We start from the raw sequence: 21,402 nt of genomic DNA on the forward strand, positions 1-21,402 counted from the left end.
AGGGGTACTATTTGCCTTCACTAGACAACTCAGGCCCTTCTCCTTTGAGGGCAGGTGGGGGCATGTCGAGGAGACTCAACCTCCTGGCCTATCTAAGCATTGTTGGGACATTTAAGAAAAAGCCAACAGGAAATGATGCTGCAGGAAAAATCAGGAGAGAGTGAGGGCTCCTCCTGGCCTCAGAGGGTGAGGCACCCCAGCAGGATCCCAGTGCTGGACCAGCCCCTCTTATTGCTCATTCTCTGCCTGGGGTCCCAACTCCCAGCTGCCCAGCTTCTGACCCAGTGTCTCAATCCACTGCTGTTTAGTCTCTGCCCGGGTTCCTGATCCCACTGTTTCCCACTTTCTGCCTTGCTCCCTAGTTCTCTATTGCCCAAACCCTGCTCTCTGCCTGGGTTTCTGACCCTCTCCCTCCAGTCTACTTATCCAAATGCTATAGCACACTGTCCATACTTTTCCTATGTGCTGGCTGGTCATCTGCTCTGTCATTGACTCTCACTTAATTAATTTATTTTTGACAGTCAAAAAATGTGCCACTTTGTACTAGACTGAGTCAGGTACCACAGAGGGCAGAACCTCTGCTCCTAGGAAGTTCACATTCTCAGCACAAATTCCACTTTTTTTTTTTTAAACCATTACATTCTGTCTTAGAATCAATACTATGCATTGGTTCTAAGGCAAATGAGTGGTAAGGGCTAGGCAATGGGGTTAAGTAACTTGCTCAGGGTCACACAGCCAGGAAGTGTCTGAGGCCTGATTCTTTATTCCATGAGTCACTAGCTGCCTCTACGAATTCCACCTTTTACAAAAGGCCTTTTGGGGGCAGCTGGGTAGCTCAGTGGATGGAGAGCCAGGCCTAGATAGGAGGTCCTGGGTTCAAATCTGATCTCAGACACTTTCTGGCTGTGTGACACTGGGCAAGTCACGTAACCCCCACTGCCTAGCCCTAACCACTCTTCTGCCTTAGAATCAATATGCACTATTATTCTAAGATGGAAGGTGAGGCCTGTCCCTTTTCTTCATGGCTAGAGCCTTTTTTTTCCCTCCTTCCTTGCCAGAACCTTCCCTCTGAAGATTGCTTCCTATTGCATTTTGTCATCCCCCACCATTGGCCTGGGAGTTCCTTGGGGGCAAGGACAATCTTTTGCCTTTCTTTGTATCTCTAGCACTAAGCACTTTGGCACACAGGAGACATCTAATAAATGCCATGAATTTAACTTGTGAATTACTAATAAATGTATGGATATTAATTTATCTGTGGGAAAGGCCAAGCATATACTTATTAGTATAAGTAGTGTCTCCATAAGACTTCAGCAAAAGCTGGAGGTCTGTCAGCAGAGGTAAAGGGAAGCTATGGAAAGGCTGCTTTACTCAGGACAAGCGGGGCCTGACATCCCTCCATGAAACGGATCTAGCCTCTGGGGTTTGGATGCTCCTACCAAGCTGAAAAGCCCCTTCCTTTAGGAACCTCCTTCTTCCCCTGGGCCAGGTCCTCTCGGCTTCACTTGTGTCCTTCTGGTGAGGAGAATGGCATTCAAAGTCCTCTCTGATCCAGCCCCGAATTATCCTTCCCACTTGTAGCTGCCCTGTGAGAACCCTGAACCAGACCATTTTATGCTTGCCCACCAAACTCTATTTCTCAGTGAAATCTTCCCAGATTAGTTGGAACCCAAAGGATGACATTCTTGTAAACTTATAGCACTTACACGTACTATTTGGCCTGAAAGCATCTCTATTGGGTGCCAGGCTCTGTGCTGAGGATACAAAGACTCCTCCCAAGCCCCCACCAGGAAGGCTGGGGGCCCTCCCCACTGTGTACTGTCCACAACTCACCTCCACCACAGTGAGGATGAAATACATGGATGGGTGCTGAGGGTCAATCCCTTCCAGCTTCATGCCCAGTTTGAAGCCATTCTTGTTATGAGGGAAAGCTTGGCACTGCAAGATAAAAGGAAGGGGCAAGCACAGCCCTGGTCCAGGGTAAGGGTCCTGGGAGGAGACCCAACCCCATGGCCTAGCTGAGCACTGTTGGGGCAGGGAGAGAACAATGCTCAGCTAGGGAAAAATCAGGAGAATGAGCTGGCTGCTTAGGAATAAGACTTTGAGGCCACTTAACTCTGGCAGGGGTGGTGGGCTAGAGCATGGGATTCATCTGTTACCTACCTTTTCCCCCACCAAACTTCTTCATAGAATAAGAAACAGACCCTAGGAGAGCCTTGTAATTTAAGGAACAGAAAGTCTGGAGGGGGACTGGGGAGTTGGCAGACACCTGAGGATCCTCCTCCTTCCAGCCTCCCTTTTCTAGCTTGGGCCTTTCTCTTTCCTCTATCAAGCTCTGGGCCAGGAAGGCAGGCAGGATCTCCCATTTGCCCCCAGTGGAAATGCCAGAACTTACATCATGGAAGAGATCCAGTGGTGCAGCAATGGCCTTCTGCTCCTCCAGGTAGGTGGCCCATGACCACCCATCCTTCTTCTCCTCTCCAGGGCCTGCAGGGATAGAATCCTTGCTGACTGTGGCCTGATGCCTGACTCGTTGCTCTCCTCAGAACTGCCTCTGAATTCCCTTTATTAGTGTGTGATTGTGAAAATATATTAGTTCTTCTATAATGGGAGATGCAGCATCTTGAAAACCTATTTGTATTGGATATGGCATTTAAGACATACAAGGGTTAAGCTTGTGATTTTAACTATGGCAAAGTTATGTAATAATTTTACTAATGCCTTATGAGAAAGTCATAAAGGTTATGGGATTGACTTGAAATTAATCTTAGGGGGTTTGATTCCTCCCTTTCTTAAATTAAGATTTAATTAAGATTTAATGAAAACTGGCTGTTCAAATGCAGATGCTCTACCTGGGACCTGATGGGATTCTGGGTTAGACAAATAGGAAATGAGAGGCTATGCACACTGGCCTCTGGTCAGCCTGTCCAGAACTGTGAGATGTAATAAGGCCTCTATTTGGCATCAAGGTACCTGGCTCTGACACTTAAATGATTAGTGTGACACTTAACTATACCAGGCCTTACTTATATTAACAATGAAGGAACTGGACTGGCTGATTCCTATTTTTCCTTCCAGCTTTCTATTTGTGATCAGAGGTTTTTAGGGAACTTTTATTTTAGATCCAGGACCTCAAGGCACTGAGAATCTGAAAGGGCTGAACAGTGCTAAAGTGTGGGTTAGCAGACTCCAGTCACAGGTAGAACAAAAAGAATAAAGGATTTTAGGGTTAGGGATAACAGAATAGGAAGGGAAAGGAAGGAGGAAAAAAAGTCAGTCAACAAGAATTTATTAAGCATCTACCATTTCCTATATATACACTAAGTACTGAGGATTAAAACAAAAGGGCAAGGGGGCAGCTGTGTGGTTCAGTGGATTGAGAGCCAGGCCCAGAGATGGGAGGTCCTGGGTTCAATTCTGGACTTAGACACTTCCTAGCTGTGTGACCCTGGGCAAGTCACTTGACCCCCATTGCCCAGTCCTTACCACTCTTCTGCCTTAGAACCAATACACAGTATTGATTCTAAGACAGAAGGTAAGGGTTAAAAAAAAAAAGGACAAAAAAACAGGTCTTTCTCTCAAAATTAGTTCACTGTCTAATGGAGGAGATAATATACAAACTGATATATAAGCAAGCTATATAAAGGATAGATAATCAACACTAGAGAGTATTGTGTTCCACTACAGAGAAGGAAAAGTCCCGGGCTAGGTGAATCACTGGGTAAATCATTTCCTCTCTCTGGACCTCAGTTTCCATAGCAGTGAAATGATGGACCAGATTGTTTCCATGGCCTTTTTATACCTAACATTCTACAGTTGTAAATCATGCCTGAATCACACCTGTATTTTATCCTTCTGTCCCTTTTTTTATACAAGTATCTTGGTCCTCACTGGGTGAGCCCATGGAATCTCCCTGTAATGTTTGTCTTCAATGTTCTAGCATTATACAATGTAAGGGATGATTTTGAATTTCATTCCCATTGAGCTTGGTCTCAATGGTCCTTTTGCTAGAGCAGTGATGGAGAACCTGGGCACATGGCCATCCTCCCCACCCCACCCCACTCCCACCCCCAGAGTATGATACTAGAAAGGCAGAGGGACTCAGGTGGAGCTGCTCCCCTTCCCCTCTCCAATGGGTCTGATGACATTTTTTTTCACATTCCCTACCCCTCTGCCCAGCAGCCAATGGGAATGCCCAGCTGGAAGGGAGCAGAGTGCTTGGGCCACTCCCCTCCCCTTCACCATGCCTGAGGACATTTCTCACATGACTCACCCCTTTGCTTAGCCCAATGAGAGTGCCTTCCACCCTCACCTGTGTGGGGTACCAAGGGGGCAGGGCACACCCAGCACTCATGGGAGAGAGGTGCAGGACATGGGGTCTGGGGGGGTAGGCATAGCACTCAGTATGGGTTGGGGGGGCTGGCACTCCATCTCTAAAAGGCTCACCATCATTGACCTAGAGTCTTGATGGAAAGGCCTGAGACAATCCCTCTTCTAGGATCCAGGGTCATACATAGTACAGACTCTGAGGAATTAACTGTCTGAAGCTGAAAATGCAGAATACCAAGATCCTACTGATAAAATCTTCACTGGGCAAAGCCTTATGACTGTACCAGCCCATTTTCCTTACCAAGACTGAAAAAATGAATTCTTACCAGAATTCTTACAAAAAATACCACTGCGAAAAAAAACCAAAACTGATCCCATATCTTTTCCATGGGTTGACTCAAGAACCAAGTCTCTGCTGTATAATCCAGCAATGGATTTTCTCTAGGTCAGCAGTTCTCAAAATTTTTGGTCTTAGGACTTTGTTATACTTTTTAAAATGATTGGGGTAGGGGCAGCTTAGTGGATTGAGAGTCAGTCCTAATGACAGGAGGTCCTGGGTTCAAATCTGACTCTAGATACTTCCTAGCCCCGTGACCATGGGCAAGTCACTTAACCCCCATGGCCTAGCCCAGTGATGGCAAACTTTTTAGAGACTGAATGCCCAAACTATAACACTCATGCCACATGTGAGCCCCCTGACTTACCCCAAGGTAGAGGATGGAGGAAGCACTCCCATTGGGCTGCTGGGCAGAGGGGAGGGTAATGTGAGAAATGTCCTCACATAGGGTGGAGAGAGGGAGGGGGGCAGCCCCCTCTGGCACATGTGCTATAGGTTCATCAATATGGCCTAGGCCATGGGGGTTAAGTGACTTTCCCATGACCACTACTCTTTTGCCTTAGAACCAATCCACAGTATTGATCCTAAGGCAAAAGGTAAGAGTTTAAAAAAGAATTAAAAATTTAAAACTATTGGAGAGCCTAAAGGATATTTGTTTATATGGATTTCATCTATATTTACCATATTAGAAATTAAAACTGACAAATTATTAAAATATTTATTAATAATTAAAATAACAATGAATCCATTGCCTAGGAATGTATCATTTTTGAAAAATTAGAAATAACTATACTTTTCAAAATAAAAAGAATTTAGTGAGATGAATGGCACCATTTTAAACATTTTTTACAAAATGTCCTTAATATCTGGCTAATAGAAGACACTTCTACATTCAATAAATCTATTGTGATATGTTCATTTGCCTGAAGTATATGAAGAAAATCTATACTCATGCAGCTATAACTTTTATGTCCCAAGAGGAATGTACAAGATTGCAATATGTTAAAAGAAGTATCTCTCTATTACTCTGATGCAATTTTGCCTCCAAGAGGGCTCGTTAGAATACTAATGACTGTTTGGGTTGTCTCTCAACCCATGATTGCACATAATAATAAAACCCAGGTTTTCATCTCCATAATTTCTGCATTGTGGTAAATTTATGTTGGTAGCAGTTTCCTACCACATGAATTCAGAGAGCTGAGATTTCTCCCAAAACAAGGGGTTCTGAAAGATTATGGCAGTATGGGGAATATTTGGTAAATATTATCACTATTATCATCTTGAAATATTCCCAAAGGCTTTAGTTCTATTTGTTAACAACCTCTCTTGGAAAATTAGGATTTTCAGTTCTTTTCTAAATCTATTTTATTTCTAATATGTACACAAACAATAAACTTGATTTTTCAGCCACAGTAATAAAAAAAAAAATCCTTACTTTTTGCCTTTAGAATCAATATTGTTTCTAAGGCAGAAGAGCAGTAAGGGCTAGGCCAGTGATGGTGAACTTGTGGCACATGTGCCAAAGATAGCACACAGAGTGCTCTCTGTGGGCACACAGCCATCCTCCTCACCCCACCCCACTCCCACCCCCAGAATTTGATACTAGAAAGGCAGAGGGACTCAGGTGGAGCTGCTCCCCTCCCCCTCTCCACTGGGCCTGATGACATTTTTTTCATATTCCCCACCCCTTTGCCTAGCAGTCACTGGAAATGCCCAGGGGGTAAGGTGGGTGATTCACAGGCAGCAGAGCTGGAAGGGAGCAGTGTTTGGGCCACTCCCCTCCCCTTCACCATGCCTGACGACATTTCTCACATGACTCACACCTCTGCCTAGCAGCCCAATGGAAGTGCCTTCCTCCCTCCCCTGTGTGGTATACCAGGGGGATAGGGCACACCCAGAACTCATGGGAGAGAGGGGCTGGGGGGGAGAGGGCAGGCATGGCACTCGGTCTTGGCGGTGGGGGTGGGGCCCAGTATAAAAGGTTCGCCATCACTGGGCTAGGCAATCGGTACTAAGTGATTTGTCTATCATGCAGGCAGAGCAGTGATTTTGTGCAGGCAAGAATGGGGAACACAGGGACCCACCCCATCACATACAGATAGGCCATTGACTGGCAGAGGGGAGTCCAGAGGTATTTTCTCACTCTAAGTTTCAATATAGCAACTTGTACTCCAAGAACAGCAGCTCAGACAGAATCAAAAGATGCACCTTAAATGTATAAAGGCTACTCCAACTGGCCAAGTGGGTAGAATCTGCGTCACAAAAGTGCTAAACTGAGCCCCACCAGGCAGACCTTTCCCTCCAGCTGGGGCAGGGGCTAGAGAAGCTGCGCTGAAGAGAGAGAGAGAAGCCATGCTATAGCTGAAGATAGGCACAGCGGCTCAGCAGTAGAGGAGCTCACCAATGGACACTGATGGTTCTGTAGCATTGAGATATGAGTTGTTAAGGCATGTAGTAGCACATATTCCCTGTCTTCTAGGTGAATGGAAGTGTTTAAGATTTATCATGTATTTTGCTCTGTTGATTAATTCTTCTTTTAAAATCTTAAACTAAAGTGTCTTTTGGTTGTTTTGGTAAAAGAAGCACATGATGGGAGCTCATGAGTTATAGCTTTCTCACTCTTTAACACAGTGTGTGGCATATGGTAGGTTCTAAAATAATTTTTTTTTTAACCTTTACCTTCTATCTTGGAATCAATACTCTGTATTGGTTCCAAGGCAGAAGAGCAGTAAGGGCTACACTATGGGGGTTAAGTGACTTGTCCAGGGTCACACAGCTAGGAAGTATCTGAAGTCAGATTTGAACCTAGGATCTCTCATCGCTAGGCCTGGCCCTCAATCCACTGAGCCACCCAGCTGCCCCCTAAAACTTTTTAAAATTATTATTTAAATTTATTTTAAATAGCCTTTTAATAAGTGTTTCCTGATTCAATGTATGCTAATCCACAAAGTGCCTCAAATTTTGGGTGGTTTTCTGGGGGCTTACATGTTGGGAAAGATGATGTTATTTGTTGTGTCTGACTCTTCATGGCCTCATTTGTAGTTTTCTTGGCAAAGATACTGGAGTGGTTTGCCATTTCCTTCTCCATATTATTTTATAGATGAGGAAACTGGGGCAAATAGGGTTAAGTGATTTGCCCAGAGTCAAATAGCTAGAAGTATCTGAGGACTGATTTGACCTGAGAGATGAGTTCTTTTGACTCTAGGCCCAGTGTTCTGTGCACCATAGGAAAGTTCTCAAATGGCACAATTTAAATACATTCATTTAGTGACCCCTTCAATCTCTCTCTCTCTTTCTCTTCTTCTCTCTTTTACATGTGTCATTGATCAAGACCTATTTCCATATTATTAATATTTGCATTAGAGTGATCAGTTAAAGTCAAAATCCCCAATCATATCCCCATCGAACCACATGATCTCTCCCTCTCTCTCTGTTTCTGTCTCTCTTTCCTACTTCTCTCTCCCTTTTTCTCCTTCTCTCTCTGACTGACTTAGTTAGTGTTCATGTTTAGATCAAATTTGCTTTTTTTTTCTCTCTCCAGGAGCCAAGGTCCTGTCCCCTCTTAAACTCCTCTTCAACTTGACCTGTCCTGATAATGGAGCCCCTTTTCTCTAACACAGGCAGTGGGTTATCTTAACTAATGAAACATGAGTCTTCCTTAACTTCAGGGGAGTCCTTCCTCCGTATGGGGTGAAGGGGACCAGTCCACCTGGGCTTCCTGTGGTACCAAGGCTGCAGACAAGCCCCACTAATAGCTGGTCCTCAGCAGACTCCTTACCTAGCCTCTTGGGCCAGGTGGTGGTGAGGTAGCCTCTGTTAGTAAAATGAGCCCTGGCTGTGGAGAGGGACAATCTAGGTTTGAAGACCAGCTGGGTAATTTATTTACTACCTGTGTGATCTTGAGCAAGTCACAAGCTCCCTGAGTCTCAGTTTCTTCATCTGTAAAATGAGAGGATTGGACTCAATGGTCTCTCAGACCCTTTCCAACACATACATCTATGATTCTCTGGTTTCTGCACATGCTCTGCTTTGCTTCTGTCCCTGCCCTCTCTGACCAGTCTTGGCTGTGTCTTGCTAAGACTGGCGTCTGAGGAACACCCACACACTGAGCTTGCCTTCTACAAGAGCTGTGGAAGACCCGAGACCAATGGCCCAACCTTTTTTGATCACTGTTTTGAGCACTGAGACCCAAACCACCACATCGGGAATTCCAGGACATCGATCACGGGCCAGGTGGGTCCGTAGCACACCCTCCTCTGCCAATGCACATTCTCAGGCGTAATATACTTCGATGCCCTCGCAGACATCCTATGCATACTGCCTTTCCCTCCAGCAAGCACAGGTAGAGTGCACATGTATATTTTTGCACACGTGCACAGCTACAATGATACCCAAATCACTCACACACACACAGACGGTGCATACACTGATTCCCATACACATCTACACATATCCCCTGCAATCCCAGGTACAGAAGGCACAGATACTCTTACAGACAGAAAAACACCCCTCCTTTGCCATACATATCTCCACATTCTCTCACACACACTCGCTCACTAGGGGGACCTCGCTATTGCTAGAGGCTGCTAAGTGATGGAGTGGAGAAAGTGCTGGTCTAGGAGCCAGAAAGCCCTCAGTTCAAATCTGGCTTCAGAAAATGACCAACTATTTAGTCACTTAATGGTTGTTTGCCTCAGTTTCCTCATCTGTAAAATGAGCTGAAGAAAGGAATGGCAAACCACTCCAGTATCTTTGTCAAGAAAATCCCAAACTCACACCCTACACCAAGATAAATTCAAAATGGGTGAGTGACTTAAACATAAAGAAGGAAACCATAAGTAAATTGGGTAAACACAGAATAGTATACATGTCAGACCTTTGGGAGGGGAAAGGCTTTAAAACCAAGCAAGATATAGAAAGAATCACAAAATGTAAAATAAATAATTTTGACTACATCAAACTAAAAAGCTTTTGTACAAACAAAACCAATATAACTAAAATCAGAAGGGAAACAACAAATTGGGAAAAAATCTTCATAGAAACCTCTGACAAAGGTTTAATTACTCATATTTATAATGAGCTAAATCAATTGTACAAAAAATCAAGCCATTCTCCAATTGATAAATGGGCAAGGGAAATGGATAGGCAGTTCTCAGATAAAGAAATCAAAACTATTAACAAGCACATGAAGAAGTGTTCTACATCTCTTATAATCAGAGAGATGCAAATCAAAACAACTCTGAGGTATCACCTCACACCTAGCAGATTGGCTAACATAACAGCAAAGGAAAGTAATGAATGCTGGAGGGGGTGTGGCAAAATAGGGACATTAATTCATTGCTGGTGGAGCTGTGAACTGATCCAACCATTCTGGAGGGCAATTTGGAACTATGCCCAAAGGGTGCTAAAAGAATATCTACCCTTTGACCCAGCCATAGCACTGCTGGGTCTGTACCCCAAAGAGATAATGGACACAAAGACTTGTACAAAAATATTCATAGCTGCGCTCTTTGTGGTGGCCCAAAACTGGAAAATGAGGGGATGCCCATCAATTGGGGAATGGCTGAACAAACTGTGGTATATGTTGGTGATGGAGTACTATTGTGCTCAAAGGAATAATAAAGTGGAGAAGTTCCATGGAGACTGGAACAACCTCCAGGAAGTGATGCAGAGCGAGAGGAGCAGAACCAGGAGAACATTGTACACAGAGACTAATACACTGTGGTATAATCGAACGTAATGGACTTCTCCATTAGTGGTGGTGTAATGTCCCTGAACAACTTACAGGGATCCAGGAGAAAAAAACACCATTCATAAGCAAAGGATAAACTATGGGAGTGGAAACACCAAGAAAAAGCAACTGCCTGAATACAGAGGTTGAGGGGACATGACAGAGGATAGACTCTAAATGAACACTCTAATGCAAATACTATCAACAAAGCAATGGGTTCAAATCAAGAAAACATCTAATGCCCAGTGGACTTACGCGTCGGCTATGGGGGGTGGGGGGGGGAGGAAAAGAAAATGATCTATGTCTTTAACGAATAATGCTTGGAAATGATCAAATAAAATATATTTAAAAAAAAAAAAAAGAAAATCCCAAACGGACTTATGAGAAAGAACACTATCCACGTTCAGAGGAAGAACTGTGGGAGCAGAAACACAAACAAAAACAACTGTTTGATCACATGGGTCAATGGGAATATGATTGGGGATATAAACCCTAAATGATCACCCCATGCAAATATCAATAATATGGAAATAGGTCTCGATCAATGACACATGTAAAACCCTGTGGAATTGCGTGTTGGCTACAGGAGGGAGGGGGGAAGAACATGAATCTTGTAACCATGGAAAAATATTCTAAGTTAATTAATTAAATAAAAATGTTCAATTCCCCCCCCAAAAAAACCCCAAATGAGGTCATGAAGAGTAGACATGATTGAAATGATTGAACAGAGTATCTTTAACAAATGGAGCGTTAGGGCAACAAGGTGGTGTCAGTGCACAGAGTGCTGGGGCCTAGAGTCAGGAAGGCTCATCTTCCTGAGTTCAAATTTGACCCACTACTAACTGGGTGACCCCAGGGAAAGTCATTTAACCCTTGTTTGCCTCAGTTTCCTCATCTGTAAAATGAGCTAGAGAAAGAAATGGCAAACCATTCTGTTTTAAAAAAAGAAAAGAAAAAGGGGCAGGTAAGTGACTCAGTGAATAGAGAGCCAAGCCTAGAGATGGGAAGTCCTGGGTTCAAATTTGGCCTCAGATACTTGCTAGCTGTGTGACCCTGGGCAAATCACTTAAATTCCAATTGCCTAGTCCTTACTGCTTGGAACCAATGCTAAGTATTAATTTTAAGACAAGAGGGTAAGGGTTAAACAAAACAAAACAAATGAAGTGTTAGGTTTTGACCCTTTTCTGGACACTGGCACGGCTAGCTTCAGTTGGTAGGTGATTTTTAACCTCCCTTTCCAGCTCTAGTTCTAGGTCCTGCAATTTCAGGGAGAGCCTTTCCCGTTCAGGGCCCTGGGGCAATTTGAGGCTGGAGATGCCTGCAGAGAGGATGTGCCTTAGGAACAAGCAGAAGAGAAGGAAGAAAGGGAGTAGGCGAGTACACAGAGAAGCCATGTGGAGGCAGTGTTGCAAGGAGGCCACCAATCCTAGAGGGAAATATGCTTCACTAGGAATTAGGAACTTAGTCAAGCTTTGTTAACTCAAAATGTAAGCTTCTGGAAAGCAGGCTGTGTTCTTAATAATAATAATAAACGACAGCTAGCATTTATATAGTGCTTCAAGGCTTGCACAGAATTTTACATTTGACATTTGATTCTCACAACAACTGTGAGGGAGGTGCTATTATTATCCCCATTTTATAGAAGAGGCGCAGGCCAAGGCAGATTAAGTAACTTGGACCCAACCCCTCTGCACTGTGCCATCTCACTGCCTAGATCTAACGGCCCAGATGCCCATAGGAAAATACAGCATTAAAAAAACTTTATCTCACTGCTACCAAAGAAGTAGCCCTCCTGAGTCAACACTTCTCACAACAGAGTCCAGGAAGTAGCCACAATATAGCAGCATGGTGTCAGGGGGATCTGGATTTAAAACCTGCCTCTGACTCATATAGACTGTACCCCATGTATGGTGTACCCTGACAGCTCTGTCCGGATTGAAGTCCCAAAGCAAGGGCAGATCTGCTTTGGTAGACAGTTTCCTATCTTAATAAAATCACAGGCATGGTTTTTAAAATAATGATGCTGAGAATAGTAGTTCACGTTTCAATGGCTTTAAAGTTTCCAAAGCACTTCCCTCATTACAGTTTTGTATAAATATTATCATTCCCTCTTTATAAAAGAAGAAACTGAGAATCATTAAGGGATTTGCCCAATTACACAACAGGAAAGCAGTATATGTATATATAATATGTAATATATGTGGATCCACAGTTGTCATTCTGTTAGTTTAAACTCCTTGCAAGTAGAATTTAAACTCTTTTGAGATCTTAAACTCCTTGTTTCATTCTTTTACTTGGTTGTTTAAGTTTAAAGTTTTTTTTTAATTTTATTATTTATTTTTAACATTCTCTTCTTTTTAAATTGAGTTCCAAATTCTCTCTCTTCTTACCTTCCATCCCTCCCCCACCCACTGATATTTGTTTATTTTTATAGGCTCTGTCTCCCTATTTGACCCAGGCTGAAAATTCAGGGATGACTCATGGGCTTGATTCCACTATTAATGGCCACAGGAGTTCTGACTTGCTCCATTTCTGACCTGGCCCAATTGCTGGCCCTTCCTTAGGCAATTCCCACTTCTAGAACCTAACCATATGAGTGTCCATCTCTGTTCCGATAGCAGAATCCACTGCAGCTTAGAAGTCCTGAGCTCAAGAGATCCATCAGCCTCAGGCTCCCCTGTACTGGTAGGAAATACACGTGGGCACCACCATACCTGACTATTCTTTTACTAGTATCTCAGTATCTAGCACAGTGCCTGGCATGGAACAGGTGTTTAATAAAATGCCTTTTGACTAATTGGTTAAGTAAATTGAAATCTCTTGCCTTAGACTTAACTAATGCTCTTTCCACTATAACACACTGTCTAAAGTCAAGGAAGGTTCAGAGCAGAACATGGTCATACTATGGATGGAGGAGGAAGCTGACAGCATGGGCAAAAAGTCATGCAGAATGCTTAGACAGTTAGTAAAATGTAATTCAAGGAAGGTACTTAGGGAGAAAGCAAGAGAAGCAGAGGAAATTGTCAGACTGCGAAATGCCATGTAATCTTTTGATTTAATCATCTTTTTTGGAAGAGAAAATTAAGGCCCAAGAAATAATGGGAAAGGGGAGAAGGGAGTAGAAAAAGGGAAGAAAGGTTAAAAATCCTTGAACCAAACTAGACAAAGGTTCATTAATTCTGCTGCAGATGCGTCTGGTGATGAGATGCTGTAATGATCAATAGTGCATAGGAACCTGGAATGTAAAATCTATGAACCAAGGTAACAATGTGGTCAGATAGGAGGTGGAAAAGTTAAACACTGACCTCTTGGGTGTTAGTGAACTTAAATGGATGGGAATGAGTGAATTTAATTAAAATGATTGTTATATATATACTACTATGGGCAAGAATCCCTCAGAAGAAATGGAGTAGTCCTCATGGTCAATAAAGGAGTGGGAAAAGCAGTACTAGGTATAATCTCAAAAATTACAGAATCATATATATTTGAATCCAAGGCAAAATGTTCAATGTCATAGAATACAAGTTTATGCTCCAACTACTGAGGCTGAAGAGGCCAAAGTCAATCATTTTATAGACGTATAACATCTTCTAGAAATAGCACCCAAAAAAGATGTCGCATTCATCACAGGGGATAGGAATGCTAAAGTAGGACATCAAAAGATAATTGGAAAGGGGCAGCTAGGTGGCTCAATGGATAGAGAGCCACCCTTGGAGATGGGAGGTCCTGTATTCAAATCTAGCCTCAGACATGTCATAGCTGTGTGACCCCAGGCAAGTCACTTAATCCCCATTGCCTAGCCTTTACTGCTCTTCAGCCTTGGAACCAATGCAAAGTATTGATTCTAACATGGAAGGTAAGGGTTTAACAAACAAACAAACAAACAAAAAATGACCATTGGAATAACAGGCAAGTTTGGCCTTGGAGTACAAAATGAAGTAGGGCAGAGACTAATAAGAGTTTTGGGCACATCTAGGTGGCTCAGTGGATAAAGAAAGTAAGGGTTATAAAAAAAAGAAAAGAATTTTGTCAAGAAATCTTTTCAACAATCTCAAAGGTGACTATATGTAGGCATTTTTAGATAGGTAATACTGAAATCATATTAATTTTATATTTTGCAACCAAATGTGGAGAAGTTAAAATACAGTCAATTAAAATAAGATATGGAGTTGATTGGATCAGATCATGAACTTCTTATTGCAAAATTCAGACTTAAATTGAAGAAAGTAAGAAAAGGTTTATATATATATATATATATATATATATATATATATATATATATATACTAAAAACTAGAGGAAAGCAGTAGAATGGGAAAGACAAGAGATCTCTTCAAGAAAATTAGAGATATCAAGGGAACATTTCATATAAAAATAGGCATAATAAGATTAAAATGTAAGAACTTAGAAGAAGAAGAGATTAAGAAAAGGAATCAAGAATACTCAGAACTATACAAGAAATCTCTTAACCGGCCACTAAGGTGTGGTTACTAATATAGAATCAGACATTCCAGGGAATGAGGTCAAGTGGGCATTGCCAACCATAAGCTAATGGGGATAATGGAATTATAGCTGAGCTATTAAAAACCCTAAAAGACCATGCAATCACTCACTACGGCAATGTATGGCAATGTATGACTGTGAGAGTTGGACTGAAGGAAAGCTAAATTCTGCAGAGGGAAGGCAAAAAGAAGGAGAAGCAGAGATGAGATGGCTAGATAGTGTCACAGAAGCAATGAACATGAGCTTGGACAAACTTTGGGAGATAGTAGAGGACAGAAGGACCTGCATGGCTTTTTGCTCATACTGCCAGCTTCATTCTCAGTCTATATTATTAACATATTCTGCTATGAAGTCTTCTTGACTTTAATCAGAGTGGTGTCATAGTGGAAAGAACACTGGACTTGGAGACAGGAGGTCACAAAGAACTGAACATGATTGAGAGACAGAATAATAGCAACAATTCTGGGAAAGGTCACAGCCAGGCTTTGGAATAACTTCAGCCCTAAGCCTTCTACAATTTGGTTGTTTTCCATTTACTAAGGCCAGAGCCTCCCCCACCCCATTATGTCCCTAATGACTACATCTTCAGAATAGAGAAAAGATGATAAGACCAATCCAGAGGTCTGACAACTGTTGACAATATCCTGTAATGGGAGTTTTTGATTTTTTATTTCCTGTAACTAATTTTTACTATTTAATGCTCAGGGCTATTTCTTCTGCAATGTCTGGCTAGCTAAAAGCCTGTCTTCTGTTAATATTAGCCTCACCTGTTAAGGAAAGATATTTGACATTCCTGAGATAAGAAACCAAAAGAGACGAAGAAAGGAATAAAGCATCCCTCAAATATTTTATTTGTTGGAGAATTTCCCTAGTGCCAAATCTTTGTAACATACAAATCTCTTCCTCTCAATTAGCCCACTGAAACTTCTTCAAAATGTAACCTTGTAGTTCTGTAAATGTAGGATTCTGTAAATATAGTATTTAATATAAAACCTGACTTAGTTTATCTATTTGTTGTTGTTACTGAATGTCTGACTCTTCAAAACTCTATGGAGCATATAATTATGCCAGGTCCTCCATTATCTTTTGAAGTCTAAGTTCATATTTGTTGCTTCCATGACACTGTCTATCCATCACAACCTCTGGTGCCCCCTTCTTTTTACCTAGGTTTGTTTCTTTAGGGAATATATGAGATTATGGCTATTTTAACCAAGTTTCTTTGATTTTTGTGACAGAAGTAAGCATGAGATTATGAATCAGTCTTTTTAACTCTTATGGTCTAAGTAGAATGTACAAGATTGAAATATAGAAAAAAATTTCTCTATCACTTTGACATAATTTTGTTTATAAGAAGTCTTGTTAAAATCCTAGTTTTTGTTCAGGTGTATTTATTTATTTTTTGGCTAAGAGGTAAACCTGTGCTTAAACATAATAAAAACCAAGTTTTTACTTCTATAATTTCTGCATTGTGACAGATTTATTCTGGCAGCAGACACCTACACATGGTTTCAAAAAAGAGTTATTTATTCAGTTATTATTCAGTAACCCTAAGACATTATTAATCAAAGAGAAGGTTTGGCCATTCAACTGATAGAGTAGATTTCTTGCTATATTCCTGGCTGAGTTTTGTTTTTTTGAAATACAACTCAAAGTAAGGCGAAGGCTGTTTTAACTTAAGCCAGGAATCAGAATGCAGATCAAAGCATACCATTTTTCACTTGTTTATTTGGGTTTATGCTTTGGATTTTGGGTTTTATAAGATTACTCACAAAACCAAACAATATGGAAATATGTTTTGCATGATAATACATGTATAACCAATATAGAATCATCTGCCAGTATTGGGAGGGAGAAGGGAAGGGAGAGAGGGAGGAAAATAAGTTTGATCATATGACTAAGGAAAACTTGTGTGGAAATTCGATATTAAATGTAAATGGTAAAAAATAAAAATATGTACCTAGAGGTCTCAAAGGAAACATAGAGAAGGAGGTCAAGCAGGCCTGGGACCCAAAGACTTTGTTTTAAAAAGGGAAAAATAATAGGTAGTGAGTCAGGCTCATGGGGGACATAAAGATCATAATAGCATTGATTAATCACCAAAGCTAGAATAATATAATAGGTAATATTTAAATTACACTTGAAAGTTTATAAAGCATTTCATTTGATCCTCAAAACAAACTATGAGGCTGGTGCTATTATTTCCATTTTGTAGATGAAGACAAGATAGCTGAGAGAAGTGCCCTATAACACCCAGCTAGTCCTAACTAAGGCAGGATTTGAATTCAGGCCTTCCTGACCCAGATCCAATACTCTATCCACCATGACACCTAGTTACCCAATATCTGGGACAGGTTTCATTTAAGACAGGGACTGTGACTGGCAAGGAAAAGAGACTCAGAATTTCAGAGTTAAGAATAGAGATTCATAGAAGCTCAGTTAGAATGAGTCTTAGAAGTCATCCATCTCCTCTAAGACAGACCTGGGCAGAAAGTCTTTCTACAACATCCTTGACAAACAATCAATCATCTAGCCTTTATATAAAGCTTTCCTTAAGAGTAAAGCCACTACCCACTGAAGCTGCCCATTCCACTTTGGCTAATTCAAATAGTTAGGAAGGGGGCAGTCAGGTGGCTCAGTGGATAAAGTGCCAGGTCTAGAGCCACAAAGACTCATATTCCCGAGTTAAAATCTAGCCTCAGGCACTTACTAGCTGTGTGACCTTGGACAAGCCACTTAATTCTGTTTGCCTCAGTTTCCTCATCTATAAAATGAACTGGATAAAATCTAGACTCTTTGCCAAGAAAATACCAAATGAAGTCATGAGGAGTCAGACACAACTAAAAAACAAATGAACAACAGGAAGCTTTTCCTTGAATGAATTTGAAATCTCTCTCCCTAAAACTTCTACCATTGGTCCCAGTTGCCCTTAAACAGAATGACTCTAAACTTTATTCTATATGAATAGCCCTTTAAAAATCTGAAGACAGACAATAAGTGCCCTCTAAGTCTCTCCAGGCTAAAACATCTCCAATTCTTTCAACCTGGCCTTCATAAGGCACAATCTCTAGTCCCTTCACCATCCTTGCCTTCCTCTAGACCAGAGGATGCAAACTATAAGCCAAAGGTCAAATCTCACCAGCCACATGAGAGACTCACAAGTTAAGAATTGTTTTTACATTTAATTTTTTTAAACCCTTACCTTCTGTCTTAGAATTGACATGAAATATCAGTTCCAAGGCAGAAGAGTGGGAAGGGTTAGGCAGTTGGGGTTAAGGGACTTGCTTAGGGTCTCCCAGCTAGGAGGTGTCTGAGGCTGGATTTGAACTCGTGAAGATGAATCTTCCTGACTCCAGGCCCAGTGCTCTATCCACTGTGCCATCTAGTTGCCTATGCTATGTGCCAGGCAATGTGCTTAGTGCTGGGGATGGCAGGCCAAAGATGGTCCCTGCCCTCAAGAAGGTTACAATCAAATAGATGTTAACTGTTTTGAAGTTTTTATCCCATCAAATTTAAAACTGTCTTTTTTTTCTCAATTTTACTTATTGCCACTAATTTTGTCCTCTAGAGCTAATTCTTTGTTAATAATTCCCCTGCTCCCCAATATTTCCTGGCCTGAAAATAATTCTCCTCAACAGGGAAAAGAGAAGCAAAATAAAGTTTCAGAAGTTGGCTCTTCTTACCCTTGTCCTTTGTCATGACCCACCCATCCTAAGCAACTATCACAGATCTTTTAAGTCCTTCTTTATCCCTCCAATAATTTAAACTGCTCTTTTTTTGTTCTTTTCATTTAGTAGAATCTTCATTTGAAGAATTAAGTTATCATTAAGGAAAGGAAAAAAATTGTCAGATACCATATTTTTGGCACAGTCTCCTTAGATGGCCAGATAGTTGAAATAAGTTCCCACCATTACTTTCTCTGTGTATATACACATTTATTAATATGTGATATATGTACACCTATTGAATCATTGCTATATTGTGCCTCCATTTACCAAGTTTGTAATCCATTCTCTGTACTTAACTATTTCCAACTTTCAGGCTATTCCTCGATTGGGGAATGGCTGAACAAATTGTGATATATGATGGTGATGGAATACTATTGTGCTGTAAGGAATGATGAACTGGAGTAATTCCATGGGAACTGGAATGACCTCTAGGAATTGATGCAGAGTGAAATGAGAAGAACCAGAGGAACATTGTAAACAGTAACTGAAACATTATAGAACAACACAATGTAATGGACTTTGCTACTAGTAGCAATGCAACAAACCAGGACTCTCCTGAAGGACTTATGGGAAAGAATGCTAACCACACTGAGAGAAGGAACTGTGGGAGTAGAAATGCAAAAATATGTATGTATATGTATATGATATCACTTATCACATGCATATATGGATATATGATTTGGGGTTTTGGCTTTAAAAGATTGCTCTATAGCAAAGATGAATAATATGGAAATAGGTATCAAGTGACAACATTTGTACAACCCAGTGGAATTGCTTATCAGTTCTGGGAGGGGAGAGGGAAAGAAAATGAATCATGGAAACAGGGAAAAATATTTAAAAATAAAAATATTTTTAAAAAAAAGCAAAACAAAAAACAAAAAACAATGATTTCCTCCTTCAGTCTAAGTGATCTATAATCCATACCAGCAACAATATCACTTCTATTTCTCTCTCAACTGATCCTTATTCAAATGTCCTCCACTGTTCTTCTTCCTCTGGCCTCGCACAAGATGCTTCATCTCTGGGCATTTTCTTTGGCTGTTCTCCACTCCTGGAATGTTCTCCTTCTTTATCTGTCTCCTGGTTTTTTTCAAGCCCCAGCTTAAACCCCTACCTTCTCAAAAGCCTTCTCAATTCCCCTTAATTCTAGTGCATTCCTTCTGTTGATTGTCTGTTTGTCCAGTTGTTTGCATGTTGTCTCCTCCATTAGACTATGAGCTCCTTGAAGACAGGAATCATCTTTTATATCTTAGCACAGTGCCAGGTGCTTAGTAAGGGCTTACTATCTAATGAAGATGGGTAAAATAATGGACTGTACACTCCCACAGCACCATCTAGTGATTTATATATGAGAGTTCATTGGATTTATCTTTTTTTCCCCCTAAATCCATAACTTTCTATATTAGTATCAATTCTAAGATTCTAAGAGGAGTATTAGTATCAATTCTAAGATCTAGGCAATAGGGGTTGAGTGACTTGCCCAAGGTCACACAGCTAGTTAGTATTTGAATCCAGGCCCTCCCAACTCCAAGGCCTGATTCTCTATCCACCGAGCTTCACCAATTTCCTCATTTATTCTCTTTAAACCATATTAAAAAAAAGTTTTGTTTTGTTTTTTCTTTCAAAATCTGTTTGGTACAGCTTCGGGTTATTCCCATTTGACTAAAACAATTTTTTGGTGCTTTCTTTTTCCTAATTTCCAGGCCTCACTGATAATTTGAAAATTTTCTTGTTACTATAGGGCAGTGATGATGAACCTGTGGCATGGGTGCCAAAGATGATACACAGAGTGCTCCCTGTTATAAAAATGGAGATTTGAACCCCGGACTTCAATCCCCAGAAGTCCTTGGCCACTTCCCAGAATGCTTTGTAATCTCACTGAGATCCTCACCTGGGCGAGATCAAAATTTCTATTTAACTGGCTTTAAAAGCCTGCTAAGCGCTCTTCCTACTTCCGCTTCCAAGCAGACGTGTCTCTCATGACGTAAGTGAAATTGAATGGGCCTTTCCGCCCTCCTAGGCACGTGCTTTCTTGTACTTTCTTAAATTCTTAATCTTTAATAAACCTCATAAAATATAATACTTCTAGGAGATAAATTAAATTTTAACTGCTACACTGTGGGCATGCAGCCACCTTCCTCCCCAACCCATTCCCAGAGTTCTGTTACTAGAAAGGCAGAGTGACTCAGGTAGAGCTGCTCCCCTCCCCCTCTCCACCAGGCCTAATGATATTTTTTTCACATCCCCTGCCCCTCTGCCTAGCAGCCCAATGGGCGCACACAGAGTTGGGTGGCTCACAGGTGGCAGAGCTTGAGGGGAGCAGAGCACTTGGGCCACTCCCCTCCTCTTGTCAACACTTGCTGAGGCTGTTTGTCACTTCACCCAGCCTTCCACCTATCAGCCCAATAGGAGTGCTTTCTTCCTTCCCATTTGTGTGTGTATGTGGTGGGCATGGCATGCTTGGCACTCATGGTGGGGAGGGGCACAGCACTTGGTCTTGGGGGGCGTGCCTGGTACTCTGTCTCTAAAAGATTTGCCATCACTGCTATAGGGACTCCATTCCTTAAAAGAACAGCTATTTCATTTGTCTCTTCTTTTATACTTTTGTTTTTAATTTCATACTATTATTGTGATGCATTGCTTGTTACTTACATGGATGTGTGAACAAGTATTCCCATTGATCACAGTACTCTGTGTGATTTAAGCAGAGATACCAGCAGAATGGTTGTAATATTCTTAGAATGTTGGCAAAAGCCTTAGTTTTAGGGGTACCCGATT

The 21,402-nt window shown here is 41.4% G+C and overlaps 1 protein-coding gene and 1 long non-coding RNA gene across 17 annotated transcripts in view; one reads left to right on the plus strand and one right to left on the minus strand.

Annotated features, from left to right (window-relative positions):
- Window positions 1-21,402, plus strand: part of LOC130456408 (uncharacterized) — a 79,192-nt gene that overhangs the window by 42,867 nt on the left and 14,923 nt on the right. For all 3 annotated transcript variants that reach the window (XR_008915204.1, XR_008915205.1, XR_008915206.1), the window contains one exon: window positions 2,334-2,443. This is a non-coding gene — a long non-coding RNA (uncharacterized LOC130456408). The remainder of the gene's footprint in view (window positions 1-2,333; window positions 2,444-21,402) is intronic.
- L3MBTL1 (L3MBTL histone methyl-lysine binding protein 1) overlaps window positions 1-21,402 on the minus strand; it is a 75,592-nt gene that overhangs the window by 36,050 nt on the left and 18,140 nt on the right. For all 14 annotated transcript variants that reach the window (XM_056811740.1, XM_056811738.1, XM_056811736.1 and 11 more), the window contains 2 exons: window positions 2,396-2,487; window positions 1,834-1,938 (listed from right to left, as the gene is read on the minus strand). In XM_056811740.1, the coding sequence (XP_056667718.1) occupies window positions 1,834-1,938; window positions 2,396-2,487 (197 nt within the window). The remainder of the gene's footprint in view (window positions 1-1,833; window positions 1,939-2,395; window positions 2,488-21,402) is intronic.

Source organism: Monodelphis domestica, chromosome 1 (assembly GCF_027887165.1).
Source record: "Monodelphis domestica isolate mMonDom1 chromosome 1, mMonDom1.pri, whole genome shotgun sequence".
Classification (NCBI taxonomy): Eukaryota; Metazoa; Chordata; class Mammalia; order Didelphimorphia; family Didelphidae; genus Monodelphis; species Monodelphis domestica.